The 25,294-nt window shown below is 59.6% G+C and overlaps 3 protein-coding genes across 6 annotated transcripts in view; 2 read left to right on the top strand and 1 right to left on the bottom strand.

Annotated features, from left to right (window-relative positions):
* Positions 1-760: 760 nt before the first annotated feature.
* Positions 761-6,173, top strand: TBRG1 (transforming growth factor beta regulator 1; the record flags this gene model as incomplete). Its single annotated transcript, XM_080639813.1, has 3 exons — positions 761-916; positions 2,417-4,900; positions 6,155-6,173. The coding sequence occupies exons 2-3, from the start codon at positions 4,551-4,553 to the stop codon at positions 6,171-6,173; spliced, it is 369 nt and encodes a 122-aa protein (XP_080495939.1). The 5' UTR covers positions 761-916; positions 2,417-4,550.
* Positions 6,174-11,071: 4,898 nt separating this feature from the next.
* Positions 11,072-18,539, bottom strand: TACO1 (translational activator of cytochrome c oxidase I). The gene is given in 7 exon segments (XM_080639832.1): positions 11,072-11,358; positions 13,522-13,685; positions 13,809-13,945; positions 14,792-14,814; positions 14,816-14,898; positions 15,969-16,132; positions 18,485-18,539. Coding segments are annotated over 6 exon segments (792 nt in total). The 5' UTR covers positions 16,126-16,132; positions 18,485-18,539; the 3' UTR covers positions 11,072-11,130.
* A 2,312-nt stretch (positions 18,540-20,851) lies between these two features.
* The window catches only part of LOC308232601 (integrin alpha-D-like), a 32,865-nt gene continuing 28,422 nt past the window's right edge, over positions 20,852-25,294 (top strand). For 3 of the 4 annotated variants that reach the window (XM_080639820.1, XM_080639821.1, XM_080639819.1), the window contains exons 1-6: positions 20,852-20,892; positions 21,425-21,542; positions 21,653-21,747; positions 22,493-22,557; positions 22,681-22,795; positions 22,866-22,996. In XM_080639820.1, the coding sequence (XP_080495946.1) occupies positions 20,856-20,892; positions 21,425-21,542; positions 21,653-21,747; positions 22,493-22,557; positions 22,681-22,795; positions 22,866-22,996 (561 nt within the window). In that variant the 5' untranslated portion in view covers positions 20,852-20,855. Of the gene's footprint in view, positions 20,893-21,424; positions 21,543-21,652; positions 21,748-22,492; positions 22,558-22,680; positions 22,796-22,865; positions 22,997-25,294 lie in introns of those variants that run through there. The other variant, XM_080639822.1, reaches the window with a different exon arrangement.

Genomic DNA, 25,294 nt, shown 5'->3' with positions numbered 1-25,294 from the left:
AGACCCCATAGAGCCCCATAGAGACCCCATAGAGACCCCATAGAGCCCCATAGAGACCCCATAGAGACCCATAGAGACCCCATAGAGACCCCATAGAGACCCATAGAGACCGATAGAGCCCCATAGGGACACATAGAGACCCCATAGAGCCCCATAGGGACCCACAGAGCCCCATAGAGACCCCATAGAGCCCCATAGAGACCCATAGAGACCCATAGAGACCATAGGGACCCCATAGAGACAAATAGAGACCCATAGAGCCCCATAGAGCCCCATAGGGACCCCATAGAGACCCATAGAGACCCCATAGAGACCCATAGGGACCCCATAGAGACCCATAGAGCCCCATAGAGACCCCATAGAGACCCCATAGAGACCCATAGAGACCCATAGAGACCATAGGGACTGATAGAGACCCCATAGAGACCCATAGAGCCCCATAGAGCCCCATAGGGACCCCATAGAGACCCATAGAGACCCCATAGAGACCCATAGGGACCCCATAGAGACCCATAGAGACCCCATAGAGACCCCTTAGAGACCCTATAGAGACCCATAGAGCCCCATAGAGCCCCATAGAAACCCCATAGAGCCCCATAGAGACCCCATAGAGCCCCATAGAAACCCCACAGAGCTCCATAGAGACCCCATAGATATATGGTCACACCCCACCCTATAGCCCCTCTATGGGGCAGATCCCGCCCCATAGCCCCTATAGGGCCCCTATGGCCGCTCACCTCCATTGGCTTCTATTGGGGGGGGGGGCGCCCGATCCCGCTCGCGGCCGCGCGGGCAACGTCAGCGCCCCTCCCCGCGACGTCACCGGTGACGTCACAAGGGGGGGCGTGGCCTCTTCCCTTCCTTCCGCTTCCGGCCGCGGGGAGTCCCGAAAGCGCCGCTTTTCACCCCAAAACGGGTGCGGGGGGGGGGGGGGGGGGGCCGCTATCGCGATAGGCGCCGATATTAGGGTACTTAATGGGGGCGTTAATTATTAATGTAATTAGCGTGGCTTATCATCGGTAATTAATGTCATTGGTGTAATTAATAATGTAATTAATGTTCGTATGAGTGATGTAGTATAGAGATTAATAGTGTCAATTCATTATTAATACGCTATTAATCTATCGTTAGCAATTATCGTTATTGATATCGTGTGTTAGCGGCGTTATTAATGTAATCTGCTAATAACGTTAATACCGTGGAGGATTAATAGCGCTGTTAATACAGTTATGTTAATGTTATTAATACGCTATTAATGTATCATTGATAATTATCATCATCGATATAGTGTAATGACATTAATGTCGTTAATGCAATATGTTAATAACATTAATAACATTATATTAGAGGTAATATCGCTATTAGGACAGTAATAGCATTATTAATGTGCTATTCGTGTATCATTGATAATTAATATCCTTATTGGGGTAATTAGTGTCATTATTAAAGTAGTATAATATTGATACCGCTATTAATCGAACAGCATTGATACCATTATAACGTCGTTATTAATATAATAGCGTTATTAATAACGGCATTAATCTAACAGCATATCATAATGTCGTTATTAATATAGTAACGTTATTAATATTAATAATGATATTAATCTAACCGCATTAATACAATTAGAATGTCGTTATTAATATGATAACGTTATTAATATTAATAATGATATTAATCTAACCGCATTAATACAATTCGAATGTCGTATTAATATAATAACGTTATTAATATTAATAATGATATTAATCTAACCGCATTAATGCAATTAGAATGTTGTTATTAATATGATAACGTTATTAATATTAATAATGATATTAATCTAACCGCATTAATACAATTCGAATGTCGTATTAATATAATAACGTTATTAATATTAATAATGATATTAATCTAACCGCATTAATACAATTAGAATGTCGTTATTAATATAATAACGTTATTAATATTAATAATGATATTAATCTAACCGCATTAAGATCATTAGAATGTCGTTATTAATATAATAACGTTATTAATAACGCTATTAATCTACCAGCATTAATATCATGTCGTTATTAATATAATAACGGTATTAATACTAATAACGCTGTTAATGTAACGGCATTAATATCATTAGAGATGTCGTTATTATAATAACATTATTAATATTAATAACGCCATTTTAATCCAACAGCATTAATATCATTGGAGGTAGCGTTATTAATCTAATACAGTAAATAATATCACCCCCATATAGTGACCTTAAGGCAATTGTCTAACGGGTAATTAACATGATTAGCCTAATACGGCGTTAATTAATAAGTCATTATTAATGATGTTAATGTCACCGCCCTCATCAGTGCACTATTGGTAATTAATGGGTATTAATGAGCTGATAACGAGAACCCCACCACAACCCATTGCTGCCCTCCAGGACCCACGGAGCACCCAGAGCGTGATGCCCCTCGAGCCCCATTGATCAGCGAGCCCCATTGATCACCGAGCCCCATTGATCAGCGAGCCCCACTGATCACCGAGCCCCATTGATCACCGAGCCCCATTGATCAGCGAGCCCCATTGATCAGCGAGCCCCATTGACCACCGAGCCCCATTGATCAGCGAGCCCCATTGATCACCGAGCCCCATTGATCAGCGAGCCCCATTGATCAGCGAGCCCCATTGACCACCGAGCCCCATTGATCAGCGAGCCCCATTGATCACCGAGCCCCACTGATCACCGAGCCCCATTGACCACCGAGCCCCACTGATCAGCGAGCCCCATTGACCACCGAGCCCCATTGATCAGCGAGCCCCATTGATCACCGAGACCCACTGATCAGCGAGCCCCATTGATCAGCGAGCCCCATTGATCAGCGAGCCCCACTGATCAGCGAGCCCCATTGATCATCGAGCCCCATTGATCAGCGAGCCCCACTGATCAGCGAGCCCCATTGATCACAGAGCCCCATTGATCACCGAGCCCCGTTGACCACCGAGCCCCACTGATCACCGAGCCCCATTGACCACCGAGCCCCATTGACCACCGAGCCCCATTGATCATCGAGCCCCATTGACCACCGAGCCCCACTGATCAGCGAGCCCCATTGACCACCGAGCCCCATTGACCACCGAGCCCCATTGATCAGCGAGCCCCATTGACCACCGAGCCCCATTGATCAGCGAGCCCCATTGATCAGCGAGCCCCATTGATCACCGAGCCCCATTGACCACCGAGCCCCATTGATCAGCGAGCCCCACTGATCACCGAGCCCCATTGATCAGCGAGCCCTATTGATCAGCGAGCCCCATTGACCACCGAGCCCCATTGACCACCGAGCCCCATTAATCACCGAGCCCCATTGACCACCGAGCCCCATTGATCAGCGAGCCCCATTGATCAGCGAGCCCCATTGACCACCGAGCCCCATTGATCACCGAGCCCCATTGATCAGCGAGCCCCATTGATCAGCGAGCCCCATTAATCACCGAGCCCCACTGATCACCGAGCCCCATTGATCAGCGAGCCCCATTGATCAGCGAGCCCCATTGACCACCGAGCCCCAATGATCACCAAGCCCTTGACGCCCACCAAGCCCCCTTGACCCCCAAGCCCCCTTGACCCCCAAGCCCCATTGACCCCCAAGCCCCCTTGACCCCCAAGCCCCCTTGACCCCCAAGCCCTTGACGTCCTCCAAACCCCATTGACGTCCCCCAAGCCCCATTGACCCCCAAGCCCTTGACGTCCTCCAAGCCCCATTGACATCCTCCAAGCCCCATTGACCCCCAAGCCCTTGACGCCCACCTAGCCCCCTTGACCCCCAAGCCCTTGACGCCTTCCAAGCCCTTGACGCCCTCCAAGCCCCATTGACATCCTCCAAGCCCCATTGACCACCAAGCCCCATTGACCCCCAAGCCCGATTGACCCCCAAGCCCCCTTGACCCCCAAGCCCCATTGACCCCCAAGCCCCATTGACCCCCAAGCCCTTGATGTCCTCCAAACCCCATTGACCCCCAAGCCCTTGACGCCCTCCAAGCCCCATTGACCACCAAGCCCCATTGACCCCCAAGCCCTTGACGTCCTCCAAACCCCATTGACATCCCCCAAACCCCATTGACCCCCAAGCCCTTGCCGCCCCCCCAAGCCCCCTTGACCCCCAAGCCCCATTGACCCCCAAGCCCTTGACGCCCTCCAAGCCCCCTTGACCCCCAAGCCCTTGCTGCCCCCCCAAGCCCCCTTGACCCCCAAGCCCTTGACGCCCTCCAAGCCCCATTGACCCCCAAGCCCTTGACGCCCACCAAGCCCCCTTGACCCCCAAGCCCTTGACGCCCTCCAAGCCCCATTGACATCCCCCAAGCCCCATTGACCCCCAAGCCCTTGACGCCCTCCAAGCCCCCTTGACCCCCAAGCCCTTGCTGCCCCCCCAAGCCCCCTTGACCCCCAAGCCCCATTGACCCCCAAGCCCTTGACGCCCACCAAGCCCCCTTGACCCCCAAGCCCCCTTGACCCCCAAGCCCTTGCCGCCCCCCCCCCCAGCCCCCCGTGCCCCCTGCAGCCCCCGGTGCCCGCCATGGCGCAGCGGTACCGGGCGCGTTACGAGCGGCTGCGGCGCGCGGCGCGGGCGCTGGTGCTGGAGACGGGGGCTCTGTGCGACGAAGTCGCCCGGCTCGAGGCCAAGGTGCTGCGGGCGCGCGGCGAGCGCCGGCTCCTGCTCGGCCGCCTCCTGCGCCTCCGCGCCGGGCCCCGGCCAGCGCCCGCCCCGCGCCGCCGCCGCCGCCACCGCCGGGGCGATGGGGCCGCCGGGGGGGACAGGGAGGGAGAGGGGGCGATGGGGGCTAGGGATGGGTCAATGGTGATGGGACCTAGGGATGGGGCTATGGGGGCTAGGGATGGGTCGATGGTGATGGGGTCAAGAGATGGGTCTAGGGATGGGTCAATGGTGATGGGACCTAGAGATGGGGCTATGGGGGCTAGGGATGGGGCTATGGTGATGGGACCTAGAGATGGGTCTATGGGACCTAGGGATGGGGCTATGGGATCTAGGGATGGGGCTATGGGGGCTAGGGATGGGGCTATGGTGATGGGACCTAGGGATGGGGCTATGGGGGCTAGGGATGGGGCTATGGGGTCTAGGGATGGGGCTATGATGATGGGACCTAGGGATGGGGCTATGGGACCTAGGGATGGGGCTATGGGATCTAGGGATGGGGCTATGGGGGCTAGGGATGGGGCTATGGTGATGGGACCTAGGGATGGGGCTATGGGGGCTAGGGATGCGGCTATGGGGTCTGGGGATGGGTCAATGGTGATGGGACCTAGAGATGGGGCTATGGGGGCTAGGGATGGGGCTATGGGGTCTAGGGATGGGTCAATGGTGATGGGACCTAGAGATGGGTCTATGGGACCTAGGGATGGGGCTATGGGGTCTAGGGATGGGGCTATGGGGTCTAGGGATGGGGCTATGGGGTCTAGGGATGGGTTGATGGTGATGGGGTCAAGAGATGGGTCTAGAGATGGGTCGATGGGGTCTAGGGATGGGGCTATGGGGTCTAGGGATGGGGCTATGGGGTCTAGGGATGGGTCTGTGGGGTCTAGGGATGGGTCAATGATGATAGGGTCAAGAGATGGGTCTAGAGATGGGTCGATGGGGTCCAGGGATGGGGCTATGGGGTCTGGGGATGGGGCTATGGGGTGTAAGGATGGGGCTATGGGATGTAGAGATGGGTCTATGGGACCTAGAGATGGGTCCGGGGATGGGGCTATGGGGTCCGGGGATGGGGCTATGGGGCCTAGGGATGGGCTGGGCTCCGGAGCTGGCCCCATGGCCGCCTCTAGGGCCGGGCACCAAGGCCGTGGGGCAGGGGCTGGGCCAAGCCCGGGGCCCTGCAGAGCCCCAGGGGGCGATGGGGGCAGCAGCAGGGGCCCAAGCCCCCCCCCCTCGCCCCATAGGAGACCCCCATTGAGCGCCATGGGGGCCCGGTGGCGCGTGTGGGGCCGGCGCCACGGGAGGCCCCCGCGCCCCATAGGAGATGGGGCTGGGGAGGAGCTCTTTGGGCTCAGCCACCCCTTGGTCCAGCAGCTGCTCCAGGAGGAGGAGGAGGACGAGGACGAGGAGGAGGAGGATGAAGATGGAGCCAACGCCACCTTCTCCTATGGGGACCTCTTCTTGGGCAGCCCCACGGGCTCCGAGTGACCCCAAAGGGGCATTAAATGGACCCAAAAGCATGGGGATGAGGTGGTGGTGGTTGGAGGGGGGATGCCCCATGGGGCAATGGGGCGGAGGGAGGTTGTGGGCCATGGGGACCACCAAGGGTTGACCACAAGGACCCATTGACCACAAGGACCCATTGACCATGGTGACCACAAGGACCCATTGACCACGGTGACCACAAGGACCCATTGACCACGGTGACCACAAGGACCCATTGACCACAAGGACCCATTGACCACGGTGACCACAAGGACCCATTGACCACGGTGACCACAAGGACCCATTGACCATGGTGCCCACAAGGACCCATTGACCACGGTGACCACAAGAACCCATTGACCACGGTGACCACAAGGACCCATTGACCACGGTGACCACAAGGACCCATTGACCATGGTGCCCACAAGGACCCATTGACCACGGTGACCACAAGAACCCATTGACCACGGTGACCACAAGGACCCATTGACCACGGTGACCACAAGGACCCATTGACCACAGTGACCACAAGGACCCATTGACCACGGTGACCACAAGGACCCATTGACCACGGTGCCCACAAGGACCCATTGACCACGGTGACCACAAGGACCCATTGACCACGGTGCCCACAAGGACCCATTGACCATGGTGCCCACAAGGACCCATTGACCACAAGGACCCATTGACCATGGTGACCACAAGGACCCATTGACCACGGTGACCACAAGGACCCATTGACCACAAGGACCCATTGACCACAATGACCACCAAGGGTTGCCCATGGTGCCCACAAGGACCCATTGACCACAAGGACCCATTGACCATGGTGACCACAAGGACCCATTGACCATGGTGCCCACAAGGACCCATTGACCATGGTGCCCATAAGGACCCATTGACCACAAGGACCCATTGACCATGTTGACCACAAGGACCCATTGACCACGGTGACCACAAGGACCCATTGACCATGGTGACCACAAGGACCCATTGACCACAAGGACCCATTGACCACGGTGCCCACAAGGACCCATTGACCATGGTGCCCACAAGGACCCATTGACCACGGTGCCCACAAGGACCCATTGACCACAAGGACCCATTGACCACGGTGCCCACAAGGACCCATTGACCACAAGGACCCATTGACCATGGTGCCCACAAGGACCCATTGACCACGGTGACCACAAGGACCCATTGACCACGGTGACCACAAGGACCCATTGACCACGGTGACCACAACGACCCATTGACCACGGTGACCACAAGGACCCATTGACCATGGTGACCACAAGGACCCATTGACCATGGTGACCACAAGGACCCATTGACCACGGTGCCCACAAGGACCCATTGACCACAGTGACCACAAGGACCCATTGACCACAATGACCACCAAGGGTTGACCACGGTGACCACAAGGACCCATTGACCACGATGACCACCAAGGGTTGACCACGGTGACCACAAGGACCCATTGACCACGGTGACCACAAGGACCCATTGACCACAAGGAGCCATTGACCACGGTGACCACAAGGACCCATTGACCACGGTGCCCACAAGGACCCATTGACCATGGTGCCCACAAGGACCCATTGACCACAAGGACCCATTGACCATGGTGACCACAAGGACCCATTGACCACGGTGACCACAAGGACCCATTGACCACAAGGACCCATTGACCACAATGACCACCAAGGGTTGACCACGGTGCCCACAAGGACCCATTGACCATGGTGACCACAAGGACCCATTGACCACAAGGACCCATTGACCACAAGGACCCATTGACCATGGTGACCACAAGGACCCATTGACCACGGTGACCACAAGGACCCATTGACCACGGTGACCACCAAGGGTTGACCATGGTGACCACAAGGACCCATTGACCATGGTGCCCACAAGGACCCATTGACCATGGTGACCACAAGGACCCATTGACCACAAGGACCCATTGACCACGGTGACCACAAGGACCCATTGACCACGGTGCCCACAAGGACCCATTGACCACGGTGACCACAAGGACCCATTGACCACGGTGCCCACAAGGACCCATTGACCACGGTGCCCACAAGGACCCATTGACCATGGTGACCACAAGGACCCATTGACCACAAGGACCCATTGACCACGGTGACCACAAGGACCCATTGACCACAAGGACCCATTGACCACGGTGACCACAAGGACCCAATGACCATGGTGCCCACAAGGACCCATTGACCACGGTGACCACAAGGACCCATTGACCACGGTGACCACAAGGACCCATTGACCACGGTGACCACAAGGACCCATTGACCACAGTGACCACAAGGACCCATTGACCACGGTGACCACAAGGACCCATTGACCACGGTGCCCACAAGGACCCATTGACCACGGTGACCACAAGGACCCATTGACCACGGTGCCCACAAGGACCCATTGACCATGGTGCCCACAAGGACCCATTGACCACAAGGACCCATTGACCATGGTGACCACAAGGACCCATTGACCACGGTGACCACAAGGACCCATTGACCACAAGGACCCATTGACCACAATGACCACCAAGGGTTGACCATGGTGCCCACAAGGACCCATTGACCATGCTGCCCACAAGGACCCATTGACCACAAGGACCCATTGACCATGGTGACCACAAGGACCCATTGACCACGGTGACCACAAGGACCCATTGACCACAAGGACCCATTGACCACAATGACCACCAAGGGTTGACCATGGTGCCCACAAGGACCCATTGACCATGGTGACCACAAGGACCCATTGACCACAAGGACCCATTGACCATGGTGACCACAAGGACCCATTGACCACGGTGCCCACAAGGACCCATTGACCATGGTGCCCATAAGGACCCATTGACCACAAGGACCCATTGACCATGTTGACCACAAGGACCCATTGACCACGGTGACCACAAGGACCCATTGACCATGGTGACCACAAGGACCCATTGACCACAAGGACCCATTGACCACGGTGCCCACAAGGACCCATTGACCATGGTGCCCACAAGGACCCATTGACCACGGTGCCCACAAGGACCCATTGACCACAAGGACCCATTGACCACGGTGCCCACAAGGACCCATTGACCACAAGGACCCATTGACCATGGTGCCCACAAGGACCCATTGACCACGGTGACCACAAGGACCCATTGACCACGGTGACCACAAGGACCCATTGACCACGGTGACCACAACGACCCATTGACCACGGTGACCACAAGGACCCATTGACCATGGTGACCACAAGGACCCATTGACCACGGTGCCCACAAGGACCCATTGACCACAGTGACCACAAGGACCCATTGACCACAATGACCACCAAGGGTTGACCACGGTGACCACAAGGACCCATTGACCACGATGACCACCAAGGGTTGACCACGGTGACCACAAGGACCCATTGACCACGGTGACCACAAGGACCCATTGACCACAAGGAGCCATTGACCACGGTGACCACAAGGACCCATTGACCACGGTGCCCACAAGGACCCATTGACCATGGTGCCCACAAGGACCCATTGACCACAAGGACCCATTGACCATGGTGACCACAAGGACCCATTGACCACGGTGACCACAAGGACCCATTGACCACAAGGACCCATTGACCACAATGACCACCAAGGGTTGACCACGGTGCCCACAAGGACCCATTGACCATGGTGACCACAAGGACCCATTGACCACAAGGACCCATTGACCACAAGGACCCATTGACCATGGTGACCACAAGGACCCATTGACCACGGTGACCACAAGGACCCATTGACCACGGTGACCACCAAGGGTTGACCATGGTGACCACAAGGACCCATTGACCATGGTGCCCACAAGGACCCATTGACCATGGTGACCACAAGGACCCATTGACCACAAGGACCCATTGACCACGGTGACCACAAGGACCCATTGACCACGGTGCCCACAAGGACCCATTGACCACGGTGACCACAAGGACCCATTGACCACGGTGCCCACAAGGACCCATTGACCACGGTGCCCACAAGGACCCATTGACCATGGTGACCACAAGGACCCATTGACCACAAGGACCCATTGACCACGGTGACCACAAGGACCCATTGACCACAAGGACCCATTGACCACGGTGACCACAAGGACCCATTGACCACGGTGACCACAAGGACCCAATGACCACGGTGACCACAAGGACCCATTGACCACAGTGACCACAAGGACCCATTGACCACGGTGACCACAAGGACCCATTGACCACGGTGACCACAAGGACCCATTGACCACAGTGACCACAAGGACCCATTGACCATGGTGACCACAAGGACCCATTGACCACGGTGACCACAAGGACCCATTGACCACGGTGACCACAAGGAGCCATTGACCACGGTGACCACAAGGAGCCATTGACCACGGTGCCCACAAGGACCCATTGACCACGGTGACCACAAGGACCCATTGACCATGGTGACCACAAGGAGCCATTGACCACGGTGACCACAAGGAGCCATTGACCATGGTGCCCACAAGGACCCATTGACCACAGTGACCACAAGGACCCATTGACCACGGTGACCACAAGGACCCATTGACCACGGTGACCACAAGGACCCATTGACCACGGTGACCACAAGGACCCATTGACCATGGTGACCACAAGGACCCATTGACCACGGTGACCACAAGGACCCATTGACCACGGTGACCACAAGGACCCATTGACCACGGTGCCCACAAGGACCCATTGACCACAAGGACCCATTGACCACGGTGACCACAAGGACCCATTGACCACAAGGACCCATTGACCATGGTGACCACAAGGACCCATTGACCACGGTGACCACAAGGACCCATTGATCACAAGGAGCCATTGACCACGGTGCCCACAACCCCTTTACTCCCCAATGGGATCCGGAGGCCAACACCGAGCGCCCTCATTGGTCGCTGTCCATGGCGGGCTCCCATTGGATGTTATGGAAGACCTGGAGCACGTCGGGACAGGCCTGGAGGTCCTGGAGCAGGCGCTGGGCCCGAAGCTGGGCCTCATCCGGCAGCACCAGGCGGTGCTGGGGCTCGAACTCGAGCGTGGCCGAGAGCAGGAGCAGCCCCGAGGCCACGACGCGGTCCCGGACGGGGGCCAAGGACGAGGGGGGGCAGAGGAACTGCAGGGGGGCAATGGGGGGAATGGGGGCGATGGGGGGCAATGGGGGTAATGGGGGGAATGGGGGCAATGGGGGGAATGGGGGTAATGGGGGGAATGGGGGCAATGGGGGTAATGGGGGGCAATGGGGGCAATGGGGGTAATGGGGGGAATGGGGGGAATGGGGGGCAATGGGGGTAATGGGGGGAATGGGGGTAATGGGGGGAATGGGGGCAATGGGGGGAATGGGGGGCAATGGGGGTAATGGGGACAATGGGGGCAATGGGAGTAATGGGGGTAATGGGGGCAATGGGGGGAATGGGGGGAATGGGGGCAATGGGGGCAATGGGGGTAATGGGGGTAATGGGGGCAATGGGGGTAATGGGGGCAATGGGGGGCAATGGGGGCAATGGGGGCAATGGGGGCAATGGGGGTAATGGGGGGAATGGGGGCAATGGGGGGCAATGGGGGTAATGGGGGCAATGGGGGTAATGGGGGCAATGGGGGGCAATGGGGGTAATGGGGGCAATGGGGGCAATGGGGGTAATGGGGGGAATGGGGGCAATGGGGGGCAATGGGGGGCAATGGGGGCAATGGGGGTAATGGGGGCAATGGGGGGCAATGGGGGTAATGGGGGCAATGGGGGCAATGGGGGCAATGGGGGGCAATGGGGGTAATGGGGGCAATGGGGGCAATGGGGGTAATGGGGGTAATGGGGGCAATGGGGGGCAATGGGGGTAATGGGGGCAATGGGGGGCAATGGGGGCAATGGGGGCAATGGGGGGGAATGGGGGTAATGGGCGGTCCATACCCCCCCATATCCCCATTGTCCCCCATTACCCCCCACATCCCCATTGCCCCCCATTGCCCCCCCATTGCCCCCCATTGCCCCCCATATCCCCATTGCCCCCATTGCCCCCCATTGCCCCCCATTGCCCCCCACATCCCCAGTGCCCCCATTGCCCCCCATTGCCCCCACATCCCCATTGCCCCCATTGCCCCCCATTGCCCCCCATTGCCCCCCATATCCCCATTGCCCCCATTGCCCCCCATTGCCCCCCATTGCCCCCCACATCCCCAGTGCCCCCATTGCCCCCCATTGCCCCCACATCCCCATTGCCCCCATTACCCCCACATCTCCATTGCCCCCCACTGCCCCCCACATCCCCATTGCCCCCATTGCCCCCCATTGCCCCCCATTGCCCCCCACATCCCCATTGCCCCCATTGCCCCCATTGCCCATCATTGCCCCCCATTGCCCCCCATTGCCCCCATTACCCCCCACATCCCCATTGCCCCCATTGCCCCCATTGACCCCCATTGCCCCCCCATTACCCCCCACATCCCCATTGCCCCCATTGCCCCCATTAACCCCACATCCCCCATTGCCCCCCACATCCCCATTGCCCCCATTGCCCCCATTAACCCCACATCCCCATTGCCCCCCATTGCCCCCCATTAACCCCACATCCTCATTGCCCCCCACATCCCCATTGCCCCCCATTGCCCCCATTGCCCCCCCACATCCCCATTGCCCCCCATTGCCCCCCATTGCCCCCCCATTGCCCCCCATTACCCCCCACATCCCCATTGCCCCCAATTGCCCCCATTGCCCCCCATTGCCCCCCACATCCCCATTGCCCCCATTGCCCCCCATTGCCCCCATTGCCCCCCATTGCCCCCCACATCCCCATTGCCCCCATTGCCCCCATTACCCCCACATCCCCATTGCCCCCCCATTACCCCCCACATCCCCATTGCCCCCATTACCCCCACATCCCCATTACCCCCCATTGCCCCCATTGCCCCCATTGCCCCCATTGCCCCCATTACCCCCACATCCCCATTACCCCCCATTGCCCCCATTGCCCCCATTGCCCCCCATTGCCCCCATTGCCCCCACATCCCCATTGCCCCCCATTGCCCCCAGTGCCCCCATTGCCCCCCACATCCCCATTGCCCCCCATTGCCCCCATTGCCCCCATTGCCCCCACATCCCCATTGCCCCCATTGCCCCCCATTACCCCCCCACATCCCCATTGCCCCCATTGCCCCCATTGCCCCCATTGCCCCCCATTGCCCCCATTCCCCCCATTGCCCCCATTGCCCCCATTGCCCCCCATTACCCCCCCACATCCCCATTACCCCCCATTGCCCCATTGCCCCCCATTGCCCCCCCCCTCACCTTCAAGCCCAGCTCCTCCTCGCACACATCCTGCGCCCCCACCTCCAGCGCCAGCTCCAAGGCTCCCTCCAGCCCCACCGCGCGCCCCATCGCGTCCCTGGGCCCCACACGCACCACCCCCCCGCTCCTCGAAGCCCTGGCGGGCGCCCGGCGCCAACACCGCCCTATGGGGCAGGGGCAGGCTTCAGCGCCGGCGCTCGCCTGCCCCACAGCGGCCTCTATGGGGCTGGGCTTATGGGGCGGGGGGGGGGGGGGGGGGGGGGGGGGGCGCTGCCCCATAGACTGACCCATAGCGGGCGAGCAGGAGGCCCCAGGCGGCGCTGGCTGCGCCGGGGGTCGGCGGTGGCGACGTCGAGGAGCAGCGCGAGGCCGAAGGGGGGCGCGGGCCGGGAGGAGCAGGCGCGAGGGCGCCGTGGGGCCAGGCTGGGGGGCGCCAGAGGGAGCGCTTAGGGGGTGGCCCCATAGGGAGCGCTTAGGGGGTGGCCCCATAGGGAGCGCTTAGGGGGTGGCCCCATAGGGAGCGCTTAGGGGGCGGCCCCAGAGGGAGCACTTAGGGGGCGGCCCCATAGGGAGCGCTTAGGGGGCGGCCCCAGAGGGAGCACTTAGGGGGCAGCCCCATAGGGAGCACATAGGGGGTGCCATAGGGCCCACTTATGGGGCCCCATCACACTTATGGGGCTCTATAGATGCACTTATGGGGCAGCCCCATAGGGGAGCACTTAGGGGGCGGCCCCATAGGGAGCGCTTAGGGGGCAGCCCCATAGGGAGCACTTAGAGGGCGGCCCCATAGAGAACACTTAGGGGGTGCTATAGGGAGCACTTAGGGGGCGGCCCCATAGCGAGCACTTAGGGGGCGCCATCGCGCTTATGTGGCTCTATAGATCCACTTATGGGGCAGCCCCATAGCGAGCACTTAGGGGGCGCCATCGCGCTTATGGGGCTCTATAGATCCACTTATGGGGCAGCCCCATAGGGAGCGCTTAGGGGGCGCCATAGGGCCCACTTATGGGGCCCCATCACACTTATGGGGGCTCTATAGATGCACTTATGGGGCAGCCCCATAGAGAGCACTTCGGGGGCGGCCCCATAGCGAGCACTTAGGGGGCGCCACAGAGCCCACATAAGAGGCTCCATCACACTTATATGGCCCCAGAGATCCCACTTCTGGGGCCCCCATCCCACTTACAGGACCCCATAGATCCACTTATGGGTCCCGGTCCCACTTATGGGTCCCGGTCCCCTCCCTGCCCCATAAGTTGGGACCCCACCCGCGCCTTGGATGGCGGCCTCAAGTGGAGGCCTTGGGCATGTTCTTGGCCCTGCACTGCTCCACCACGTTGGCCAATTGGGAGTTGAGCGCCGGGTCCGGGCCCCCCTCTATGGGGAGATGGGGGGCGGGGGGGGGGGTTGGTGTGGGGCAGGGCCTGCCCCACATCTCCCCACATCCCCTAGAACCCCTATGGCTCCCATCTCTCCTGCAGGACCCCATTGAGCTCCCGCCCCTACAAGGCAACCGCTATGGGTCCCATTGGCCCTGTAGACCCCATCCCACTTCCCGCCCGCCCCATAGCGCCCACAGACCCACACAAAGACCCACAGAGACCCCATAGAGCCCCATAGCACCCATAAAGACCCACAGCACCCCATAGAGACCCATAGAGCCCATAGAGACCCATAGAGACCCCATAGAGACCCCATAGAGACCCATAGAGCCCCATACAGCCCCATAAAGACCCCATAGAGACCCCATAGAGACCCATAGAGCCCCATAGAGCCCCATAAGAGACCCCCATAGAGCCCCATAGAGACCCATAGAGACCCCATAGAGCCCCCATAGAGACCCATAGAGACCATAGAGACCCCATAGAGACCCCATAGAGACCCATAGAGACCCATAGAGACCCATAGAGACCCCATAGAGACCCATAGAGCCCCATAGAGACCCCATAGAGACCCATAGAGACCCCATAGAGACCCCATAGAGACCCATAGAGCCCCCATAGAGACCCATAGAGACCCCATAGAGACCCCATAGAGACCCCATAGAGACCATAGAGACCCCATAGAGACCCCATAGAGACCCATAGAGACCCCATAGAGACCCATAGAGACCCAAAGAGACCCCATAGAGACCTATAGAGCCCCCATAGAGACCCATAGAGACCCATAGAGCCCCCATAGAGCCCCCATAGAGACCCATAGAGACCCCATAGAGACCCATAGAGACCCCATAGAGCCCCATAGAGACCCCATAGAGCCCCATAGAGACCCATAGAGCCCCATAGAGACCCATAGAGACCCCATAGAGACCCATAGAGACCCATAGAGACCCATAGAGCCCCATAGAGACCCCATAGAGCCCCCATAGAGACCCCATAGAGACCCATAGAGCCCCATAGAGCCCCCATAGAGCCCCATTGCGCACTATGGCGCCCCCTGGCGCTGACCGCGGGCCGCGCTGCGCAGCATCAGGCTCAGGCGCTGGAAGAGGCGGCCCCGGGCGGCGTCGCGGGGGCCTTTGACGTTGCGCACCTTGGTCCAGCGGCTGTGCCCCGCCCAGCGCCGCAGGAGGAGCCACGGGGAGGCGGGGACCAGGGCGGCCATGGCGGGGGCTGGGTGAGGGGGGGGGGGATGTGGGGCTGGGATGTTGGGGATGTGGGGCTGGGTTATGGGGGATGTGGGGCTGGGATGTGGGGATGTGGGGCTGGGGTGTGGGGATGTGGGGCTGGGTTATGGGGATGTGGGGCTGGGGTGTGGGGATGTGGGGCTGGGGTGTGGGGATGTGGGGCTGGGATGTGGGGATGTGGGGCTGGGATATGGGGATGTGGGGCTGGTGTTGACTATGGGATGTGGGGCTGGGTTGTGGGGATGTGGGGCTGGGTTGGGGGGATGTGGGGGCTGGGATGGGGGGATGTGGGGCTGGGGTGTGGGGATGTGGGGCTGGGATGTGGGGATGTGGGGCTGGGGTGTGGGATGTGGGGCTGGGATGTGGGGATGTGGGGCTGGGGTGTGGGGATGTGGGGCTGGGATGTGGGGATGTGGGGCTGGGTGTGGGGATGTGGGGCTGGGGTGTGGGGATGTGGGGCTGTGGGGATGTGGGGCTGTGTGGGGATGGGGGCTGTGGGGATGTGGGGCTGGGGTGTGGGGATGTGGGGGCTGGGATGTGGGGATGTGGGGCTGGGGTGGGGATGTGGGGATGTGGGGATGTGATGGGGCTGGGATGTGGGGATGTGGGTGCTGGGGTGATGGGGATGTGGGGCTGGGGTGTGGGGATGTGGGGCTGGGTTATGGGGATGTGGGGGCTGGGGGTGTTGGGGATGTGGGTGGGCTGGGTTATGGGGATGTGGGGCTGGGTGTGGGATGTGGGGCTGGGGATGGGGATGTGGGGGCCTGGGGCTGGTGTGGGGATGTGGGGCTGGGGTGTGGGGATGTGGGGCTGGGGTGTGGGGATGTGGGGTGGGGTGTGGGGATGCTGGGGGATGTGATGTGGGGGGGCTGGGGTGTGGGGATGTGGGGCTGGGGTTGTGGGGATGTGGGGCTGGGATATGGGGATGTGGGGGCTGGGATGTGGGGATGTGGGCTGGGTTATGGGCATGTGGGGCTGGGTTATGGGGATGTGGGGCTGGGGTGTGGGGATGTGGGGCTGGGGTGTGGGGATGTGGGGCTGGGGTGTGGGGATGTGGGGCTGGGATGTGGGGATGTGGGGCTGGGATATGGGGATGTGGGGCTGGGTTATGGGGATGTGGGGCTGGGTTGTGGGGATGTGGGGCTGGGTTGTGGGGATGTGGGGCTGGGATGGGGGGATGTGGGGCTGGGGTGTGGGGGATGTGGGGCTGGGATGTGGGGATGTGGGGCTGGGTTATGGGGATGTGGGGCTGGGTTATGGGGATGTGGGGCTGGGATGTGGGGATGTGGGGCTGGGTTATGGGGATGTGGGGCTGGGATGTGGGGATGTGGGGCTGGGTTATGGGGATGTGGGGCTGGGATGTGGGGATGTGGGGCTGGGTTATGGGGATGTGGGGCTGGGGTGTGGGGATGTGGGGCTGGGGTGTGGGGATGTGGGGCTGGGGTGTGGGGGATGTGGGGCTGGGATATGGGGATGTGGGGGCTGGGTTATGGGGATGTGGGGCTGGGTTATGGGGATGTGGGGCTGGGATGTGGGGATGTGGGGCTGGGTTATGGGGATGTGGGGCTGGGATGTGGGGATGTGGGGCTGGGATATGGGGATGTGGGGCTGGGGTGTGGGGATGTGGGGCTGGGGTGTGGGGATGTGGGGCTGGGATGTGGGGATGTGGGGCTGGGATGTGGGGATGTGGGGCTGGGATATGGGGATGTGGGGCTGGGATATGGGGATGTGGGGCTGGGATGTGGGGATGTGGGGCTGGGATGTGGGGATGTGGGGCTGGGTTATGGGGATGTGGGGCTGGGATGTGATGTGGGGATGTGGGGCTGGGTTATGGGGATGTGGGGCTGGGATGTGGGGATGTGGGGCTGGGATGTGGGGATGTGGGGCTGGGTTATGGGGCTGGGACAAGGAGTATGGGGCTGGGATGGACGGAATGGGGCCGCGCTATGGGGCAGGGCTGTGCGGCAGGGCTGTGGGGCAGGGCTTGTGGGCAGGGCTGTGGGGCCGCGCTATGGGGCAGGGCTGTGGGGCCGGGCTATGGGGAAGGGCTGTGGGGCAGGGCTATGGGGCAGGGCTGTGGGGCAGGGCTGTGGGGCAGGGCTGTGGGGAAGGGCTATGGGGGCCGGGCTGTGGGGGCAGGGCTGTGGGGCAGGGCTATGGGGGCCGCGCTATGGGGCAGGGCTGTGGGGAAGGGCTATGGGGCCGGGCTGTGGGGCAGGGCTGTGGGGCAGGGCTGTGGGGCCGCGCTATGGGGCAGGGCTGTGGGGCAGGGCTGTGGGCCGCGCTATGGGGCCGGGCTGTGGGGCAGCGCCCCCCCTCCCCCCATTGCCCGCTGACCGTTGCCCTTCCCCCGCCGCCGCCGGAGCCGCTGCGGAAGTGACGTCGCGGTGACGTCACACGGCCCCGCCCCGAACGGGAGGGGGGGAGGCGGAAGGAGAGGGGGAGGGGCGGCTCCGAAACGGCCCCGAAACAGCGCGAAACGGCCCCAAACGGCCCAAAATGAGCCAAAAATACCCAAACGACCCAAAATGAGCCAAAAATACCCAAAACGGCCCCAAACGGCCCAAAATGAGCCAAAAATACCCCAAAACGGCCCCAAACGGCCCAAAATGAGCCAAAAATACCCAAACGGCCCAAAATGAGCCAAAAATACCCAAACGGTCCAAAATGAGCAAAAATACCCCAAAACGGCCCCAAACGGCCCAAAATGAGCCAAAAATACCCAAACGGCCCCAAACGGCCCAAAATGAGCCAAAATACCCAAAACGGCCCCAAACGGTCAAAATGAGCCAAAAATACCCAAAACGACCCAAAATGAGCCAAAAATACCCAAAACGGCCCCAAACGGTCCAAAATGAGCCAAAATACCCAAAACGGCCCAAAACGGTCCAAAATGAGCCAAAATACCCAAAACGGTCCAAAACGGCCCAAAATGAGCCAAAAATACCCAAAACGGTCCAAAACGGCCCAAAATGAGCCAAAAATACCCAAAACCGCCCAAAATGGTCCCAAAATGCCCCAAACGCCCTAAAAAGCCCCAAACGGCCCCAAACAGCCCCAAAATGGTCTGAAACCCCCCAAATCGTCCAGAAACGCCCCAAAACAGGCTCAATGGGGGCAATGGGGGCAATGGGGGGCAATGGGGGGCAATGGGGGAATGGGGGCAATGGGGGGCAATGGGGGGCAATGGGGGCAATGGGGGCAATGGGGGCAATGGGGGGCAATGGGGGCAATCGGGGCAATGGGGCAATGGGGGCAATGGGGGAATGGGGGCAATGGGGGCAATGGGGGCAATGGGGGGCAATGGGGGCAATGGGGGGCAATGGGACAATGGGGGCAATGGGGGCAATGGGGGTAATCGGGGCAATGGGGGCAATGGGGGGCAATGGGGGCAATGGGGGTAATGGGGCAATGGGGGCAATGGGGGGCAATGGAGTCAATGGGGGGCAATGGGGCAAATGGGGGGCAATGGGGGAATGGGGGGCAATCGGGGCAATCGGGGGCAATGGGGCAATGGGGGCAATGGGGAATGGGGGCAATGGGGGCAAGGGGGGCAATGGGGGCAATGGGGGGCAATGGGGGGCAATGGGGGCAATGGGGGGCAATGGGGGAATGGGGGGCAATGGGGGCAATGGGGGCAATGGGGGGCAATGGGGGAATGGGGGGCAATGGGGGCAATGGGGGGCAATGGGGGAATGGGGGCAATGGGGGCAATGGGGGGCAATGGGGGAATGGGGGGCAATGGGGCAATGGGGGCAATGGGGGGCAATGGGGTCAATGGGGGGCAATGGGGGTCAATGGGTGGTCAATGGTGGTCAGTGGTGGTCAATGATGGTCAATGGTGGTCAATGATGGCCAATGACGGTCAATGGTGGTCAGTGGTGGTCAATGATGGCCAATGACGGTCAATGATGGCCAATGACGGTCAATGATGGTCAATGGTGGCCAATGGTGGTCAATGGGTGGTCAATGGTGGTCAGTGGTGGTCAATGATGGTCAATGGGTGGTCAATGGTGGTCAATGATGGTCAATGATGGTCGATGGTGGTCAATGGTGGTCAATGGGTGGTCAATAAGGGTCAATGGGTGGGTCAATGATGGCCAATGACGGTCAATGATGGTCAATGATGGCCAATGACAGTCAATGATGGTCAATGGGTGGCCAATGGTGGCCAATGACAGTCAATGACGGTCAATGGTTGTCAATGACGGCCAATGGGTGGTCAATGATGGCCAATGACGGTCAATGACGGTCAATGGGTGGCCAATGGTGGCCAATGACAGTCAATGGTGCCTCCCTCCCCCCCAGCCCATCGCCCCCCCCCCACCAGCCCCACAACCACCACCGGACGCCGACGTCACCCCAGGGTTTGCTCAACACCGCTCGAAACCGGATGTGGGGCAGGCCCACGCTCGGGGGGGGAGGGGGACCCACAAGTGCTGTGACCCCATAACTTTCCCCCCCCCCCCCCCCCCCCTTTACCCCACGCTCCAACCCCCCCCCCAGATGTTCTCCTGGTGGTGGGCCCCATCCTGATGGCGCCCATAGGAGGGGGACCCATCCCGATGGCGCCCATGGGGGGGGGGACCCCATCCCTCCTTCTCCTTCCTGACCCCCCCCCTTCTTGTTCCCCCCCCCCCCCCCCCCCCCCCCCACTTCCTTCCTCTTCATCCCCCTTCACTTCCCCTTTGGCCATCGCAGCGGCACCATGGACCCATGGGTGCTGCTCGTCCTCTTGGGTGCTGGTAGGTGGCAAATGGGGGGGGGGGGGGCACCCCACTTTTGGGGGTTGGGGGCACCCCCATTGGGTGATGGGGGCACCCCAATGTCCCCCATTGGGTGATGGGGTCACCCCCAATTGGGTGCTGGGGTCACCCCAATTGGTGTGCTGGGGTCACCCCATTGTCCCCCATTGGGTGATGGGGGGGGACCCATTGCCCCCTATGGGTGATGGGGTCACCCCAATTGGGTGCTGGGGTCACCCCATTGTCTCCCATTGGTGATGGATGGGGGGGCCCATTGTCCCCCATTGGGTGATGGGGGGGACCCCATTGTCCCCCATTGGGTGCTGGGGTCATCAATGCCCCCCATTGGGTGCTGCGGGCACCCCAATGTCCTCCCATTGGCTCCTGGTGCCATCCCTGTCCCTCCATTGGCTGCTGGGGTCTCCCCCCCCCCCCGCCATTGGCTGCTGGCACCCCCCCAACCCTTCCCATTGGCTACCGAGGGGCTGCCCTCCTCTCATTGGCCGCCCCTCGACCAATCCCAACCCCGCAGCGCTGCCCCATAGCCGCGGCTCCCTGCTGGACGTGGACACGGCGCTGGTCTTCACCGGCGACCCCAAAGGCGCCTTTGGCTACGCCGTGGCCCAGTTGGGCACCAGGGACGATGGATGGTAAAGGGGGGGGGGGGGGGGGGAATGCCTTCGCCCCACACTTATGGGGCAGGGGACCCCCAAGTGCCCCCCCCCCCCCCCGCCCCCGCAACCGTGGACCTGCCCCATAGGGTCCTGGTGGGGGCCCCGTTGGAGCGCGGCGCGAGCGGGGGCATCCATCGGTGCCGGTACCGCACCGGGACGTGCCAGGAGGTGCCCATTAGGGGTGAGCGCCCCATAAGTGACGTCATCCGCGCCCCAAAAGTGACGTCATCAACGGCCCATAAGTGACGTCATCCACGCCCCATAAGTGACGTCATCCACGCCCCATAAGTGACATCATCAACGCCCTATAAGTGACCTCCCCTGCCCCATAAGTGACGGCATCCACGCCCCATAAGTGACCTCCCCTGCCCCATAAGTGACGTCATCCACACCCCATAAGTGACCTCCCCCACCCCATAAGTGACCTCCCCCCCATAAGTTACCTCCCTGCCCCATAAGTGACCTCCTCCACACCCCATAAGTGACCTCCTCCACACCCCATAAGTGACCTCCTCCACACCCCATAAGTGACCTCCCCCACCCCATAAGTGACCTCCCCCCCATAAGTTACCTCCCCTGCCCCATAAGTGACCTCCTCCACACCCCATAAGTGACCTCCTCCACACCCCATAAGTGACCTCCCTGCCCCATAAGTGACCTCCTCCACATTCCATAAGTGACCTCCACACCCCATAAGTGACCTCCCCCCCATAAGTGACCTCCTCCACATTCCATAAGTGACCTCCCCCCCCCATAAGTGACCTCCCCCACCCCATAAGTGACCTCCCTGCCCCATAAGTGACCTCCACACTCCATAAGTGACCTCCTCCCCCCCCATAAGTGACCTCCTCCACACCCCATAAGTGACCTCCCCCACACCCCATAAGTGACCTCCTCTGCCCCATAAGTGCCCAATCCATCCTTAGGACCTCCTGGTGCCATCAACGCATCCTTGGGCTTGGCCTTGAGTGCTGGGGACCAGGGAGCCTTGGTGAGTGGGGCTGGAGGTGGCATCTCCAATGGGTTCCTATGGGGCGGTTTCACCCCACAATGGGTCTCTCTGGGGCCACCGTGGAGGTTTCACCCCACAGTGGGTCTCTATCCCCTCCCATAGGCCTGCGGCCCCACCTTGCCCCACACTTGTGGGGAGAACGTCCACCTCAATGGCTTCTGCGCCCTCCTGGACCCCAACCTCCAGCAGCTCCAGCTCATCCCCACGACCCAACCAGGTACCGAGCTCTCCATAGCGGCCCCATTGGACCCCTAGGGTTGGTTTGACCCCATAAGCGTGCCCCATAGAGTGTCCCAAGCGGGCCACGGACGTGGTTCTCCTCATGGATGGCTCTGGAAGCATCAAGGCTGAGGAGTTCCGGACCATGAAGACCTTCATTGGGGAGGTGATGAAGCGCTTCAAGGGCACCGAGACACAGGTATCCCCTTGGAGGTGGCATCTCCATAGGGTTCCTCCCAATAGAGCTGAATGGGGATGGCTTGGGTTCCATGGAGTCAATGGGTTCCTCTCCCATGCACTCAATGGGTTCCTCTCCCATGGACTCAATGGGTTCCTCTTCCATTGACTCAATGGGTTCCTCTCCCATCGACTCAATGGGTTCCTCTCCCATGCACTCAATGGGTTCCTCTCCCATGGACTCAATGGGTTCCTCTCCCATGGACTCAATGGGTTCCTCTTCCATTGACTCAATGGGTTCCTCTCCCATCGACTCAATGGGTTCCTCTCCCATGCACTCAATGGGTTCCTCTCCATGGACTCAATGGGTTCCTCTCCCATGGACTCAATGGGTTCCTCTCCCATCGACTCAATGGGTTCCTTTCCCATCGACTCAATGGGTTCCTCTCCCATGGACTCAATGGGTTCCTCTCCTATGGACTCAATGGGTTCCTCTCCCATGGACTCAATGGGCTCCTCTCCCATGCACTCAATGGGTTCCTCTCCATGCACTCAATGGCTTCCTCTCCCATGGACTCAATGGGTTCCTCTCCATGGACTCAATGGGTTCCTCTCCCATGGACTCAATGGGTTCCTCTCCCATGGACTCAATGGGTTCCTCTCCATGGACTCAATGGGTTCCTCTCCATGGACTCAATGGGCTCCTCTTCCATCGACTCAATGGGTTCCTCTCCCATGGACTCAATGGGTTCCTCTCCCATGCACTCAATGGGTTCCTCTCCATCGACTCAATGGGTTCCTCTCCCATGGACTCAATGGGTTCCTCTCCCATGGACTCAATGGGTTCCTCTCCATGCACTCAATGGGTTCCTCTCCCATCGACTCAATGGGTTCCTCTCCCATGGACTCAATGGGCTCCTCTCCCATGGACTCAATGGGTTCCTCTCCCATGCACTCAATGGGTTCCTCTCCCATGCACTCAATGGGTTCCTCTCCCATGCACTCAATGGGTTCCTCTCCCATCGACTCAATGGGTTCCTCTCCCATGGACTCAATGGGTTCCTCTCCATGCACTCAATGGGCTCCTCTCCCATGGACTCAATGGGTTCCTCTCCATGGACTCAATGGGTTCCTCTCCCATCGACTCAATGGGTTCCTCTCCCATGGACTCAATGGGTTCCTCTCCCATCGACTCAATGGGTTCCTCTCCCATGGACTCAATGGGTTCCTCTCCATGGACTCAATGGGTTCCTCTCCATGGACTCAATGGGTTCCTCTCCCATCGACTCAATGGGTTCCTCTCCCATCGACTCAATGGGTTCCTCTCCCATGCACTCAATGGGTTCCTCTCCCATGCACTCAATGCGTTCCTCTCCCATGCACTCAATGGGTTCCTCTCCATGGACTCAATGGGTTCCTCTCCCATGGACTCAATGGGTTCCTCTCCCATCGACTCAATGGGTTCCTCTCCATGGACTCAATGGGCTCCTCTCCCATGGACTCAATGGGTTCCTCTCCATGGACTCAATGGGTTCCTCTCCATGCACTCAATGGGCTCCTCTCCCATGGACTCAATGGGTTCCTCTCCATGGACTCAATGGGTTCCTCTCCCATCGACTCAATGGGTTCCTCTCCCACGCACTCAATGGGTTCCTCTCCCATGCACTCAATGGGTTCCTCACCCATGCACTCAATGGGTTCCTCACCCATGCACTCAATGGGTTCCTCACCCATCGACTCAATGGGTTCCTCTCCATCGACTCAATGGGTTCCTCTCCCATCGACTCAATGGGTTCCTCTCCCATCGACTCAATGGGTTCCTCTCCCATGGACTCAATGGGTTCCTCTCCCATGGACTCAATGGGTTCCTCTCCCATGGACTCAATGGGTTCCTCTCCATGGACTCAATGGGTTCCTCTCCCATGGACTCAATGGGTTCCTCTCCATGGACTCAATGGGTTCCTCTCCATGGACTCAATGGGTTCCTCTCCCATCGACTCAATGGGTTCCTTTCCCATCGACTCAATGGGTTCCTCTCCCATGGACTCAATGGGTTCCTCTCCCATCGACTCAATGGGTTCCTCTCCCATGCACTCAATGGGTTCCTCTCCATGGACTCAATGGGCTCCTCTCCCATGGACTCAATGGGTTCCTCTCCATGGACTCAATGGGCTCCTCTCCCATGCACTCAATGGGTTCCTCTCCCATCGACTCAATGGGTTCCTCTCCCGTGCACTCAATGGGTTCCTCACCCATGCACTCAATGGGTTCCTCACCCATCGACTCAATGGGTTCCTCTCCATGGACTCAATGGGTTCCT

This window comes from Psittacula echo (genome assembly GCF_963264785.1).
Source record: "Psittacula echo genome assembly, contig: SCAFFOLD_46, whole genome shotgun sequence".
NCBI lineage: Eukaryota > Metazoa > Chordata > Aves > Psittaciformes > Psittacidae > Psittacula > Psittacula echo.
This window is presented reverse-complemented; position numbering and strand designations above follow the sequence as displayed.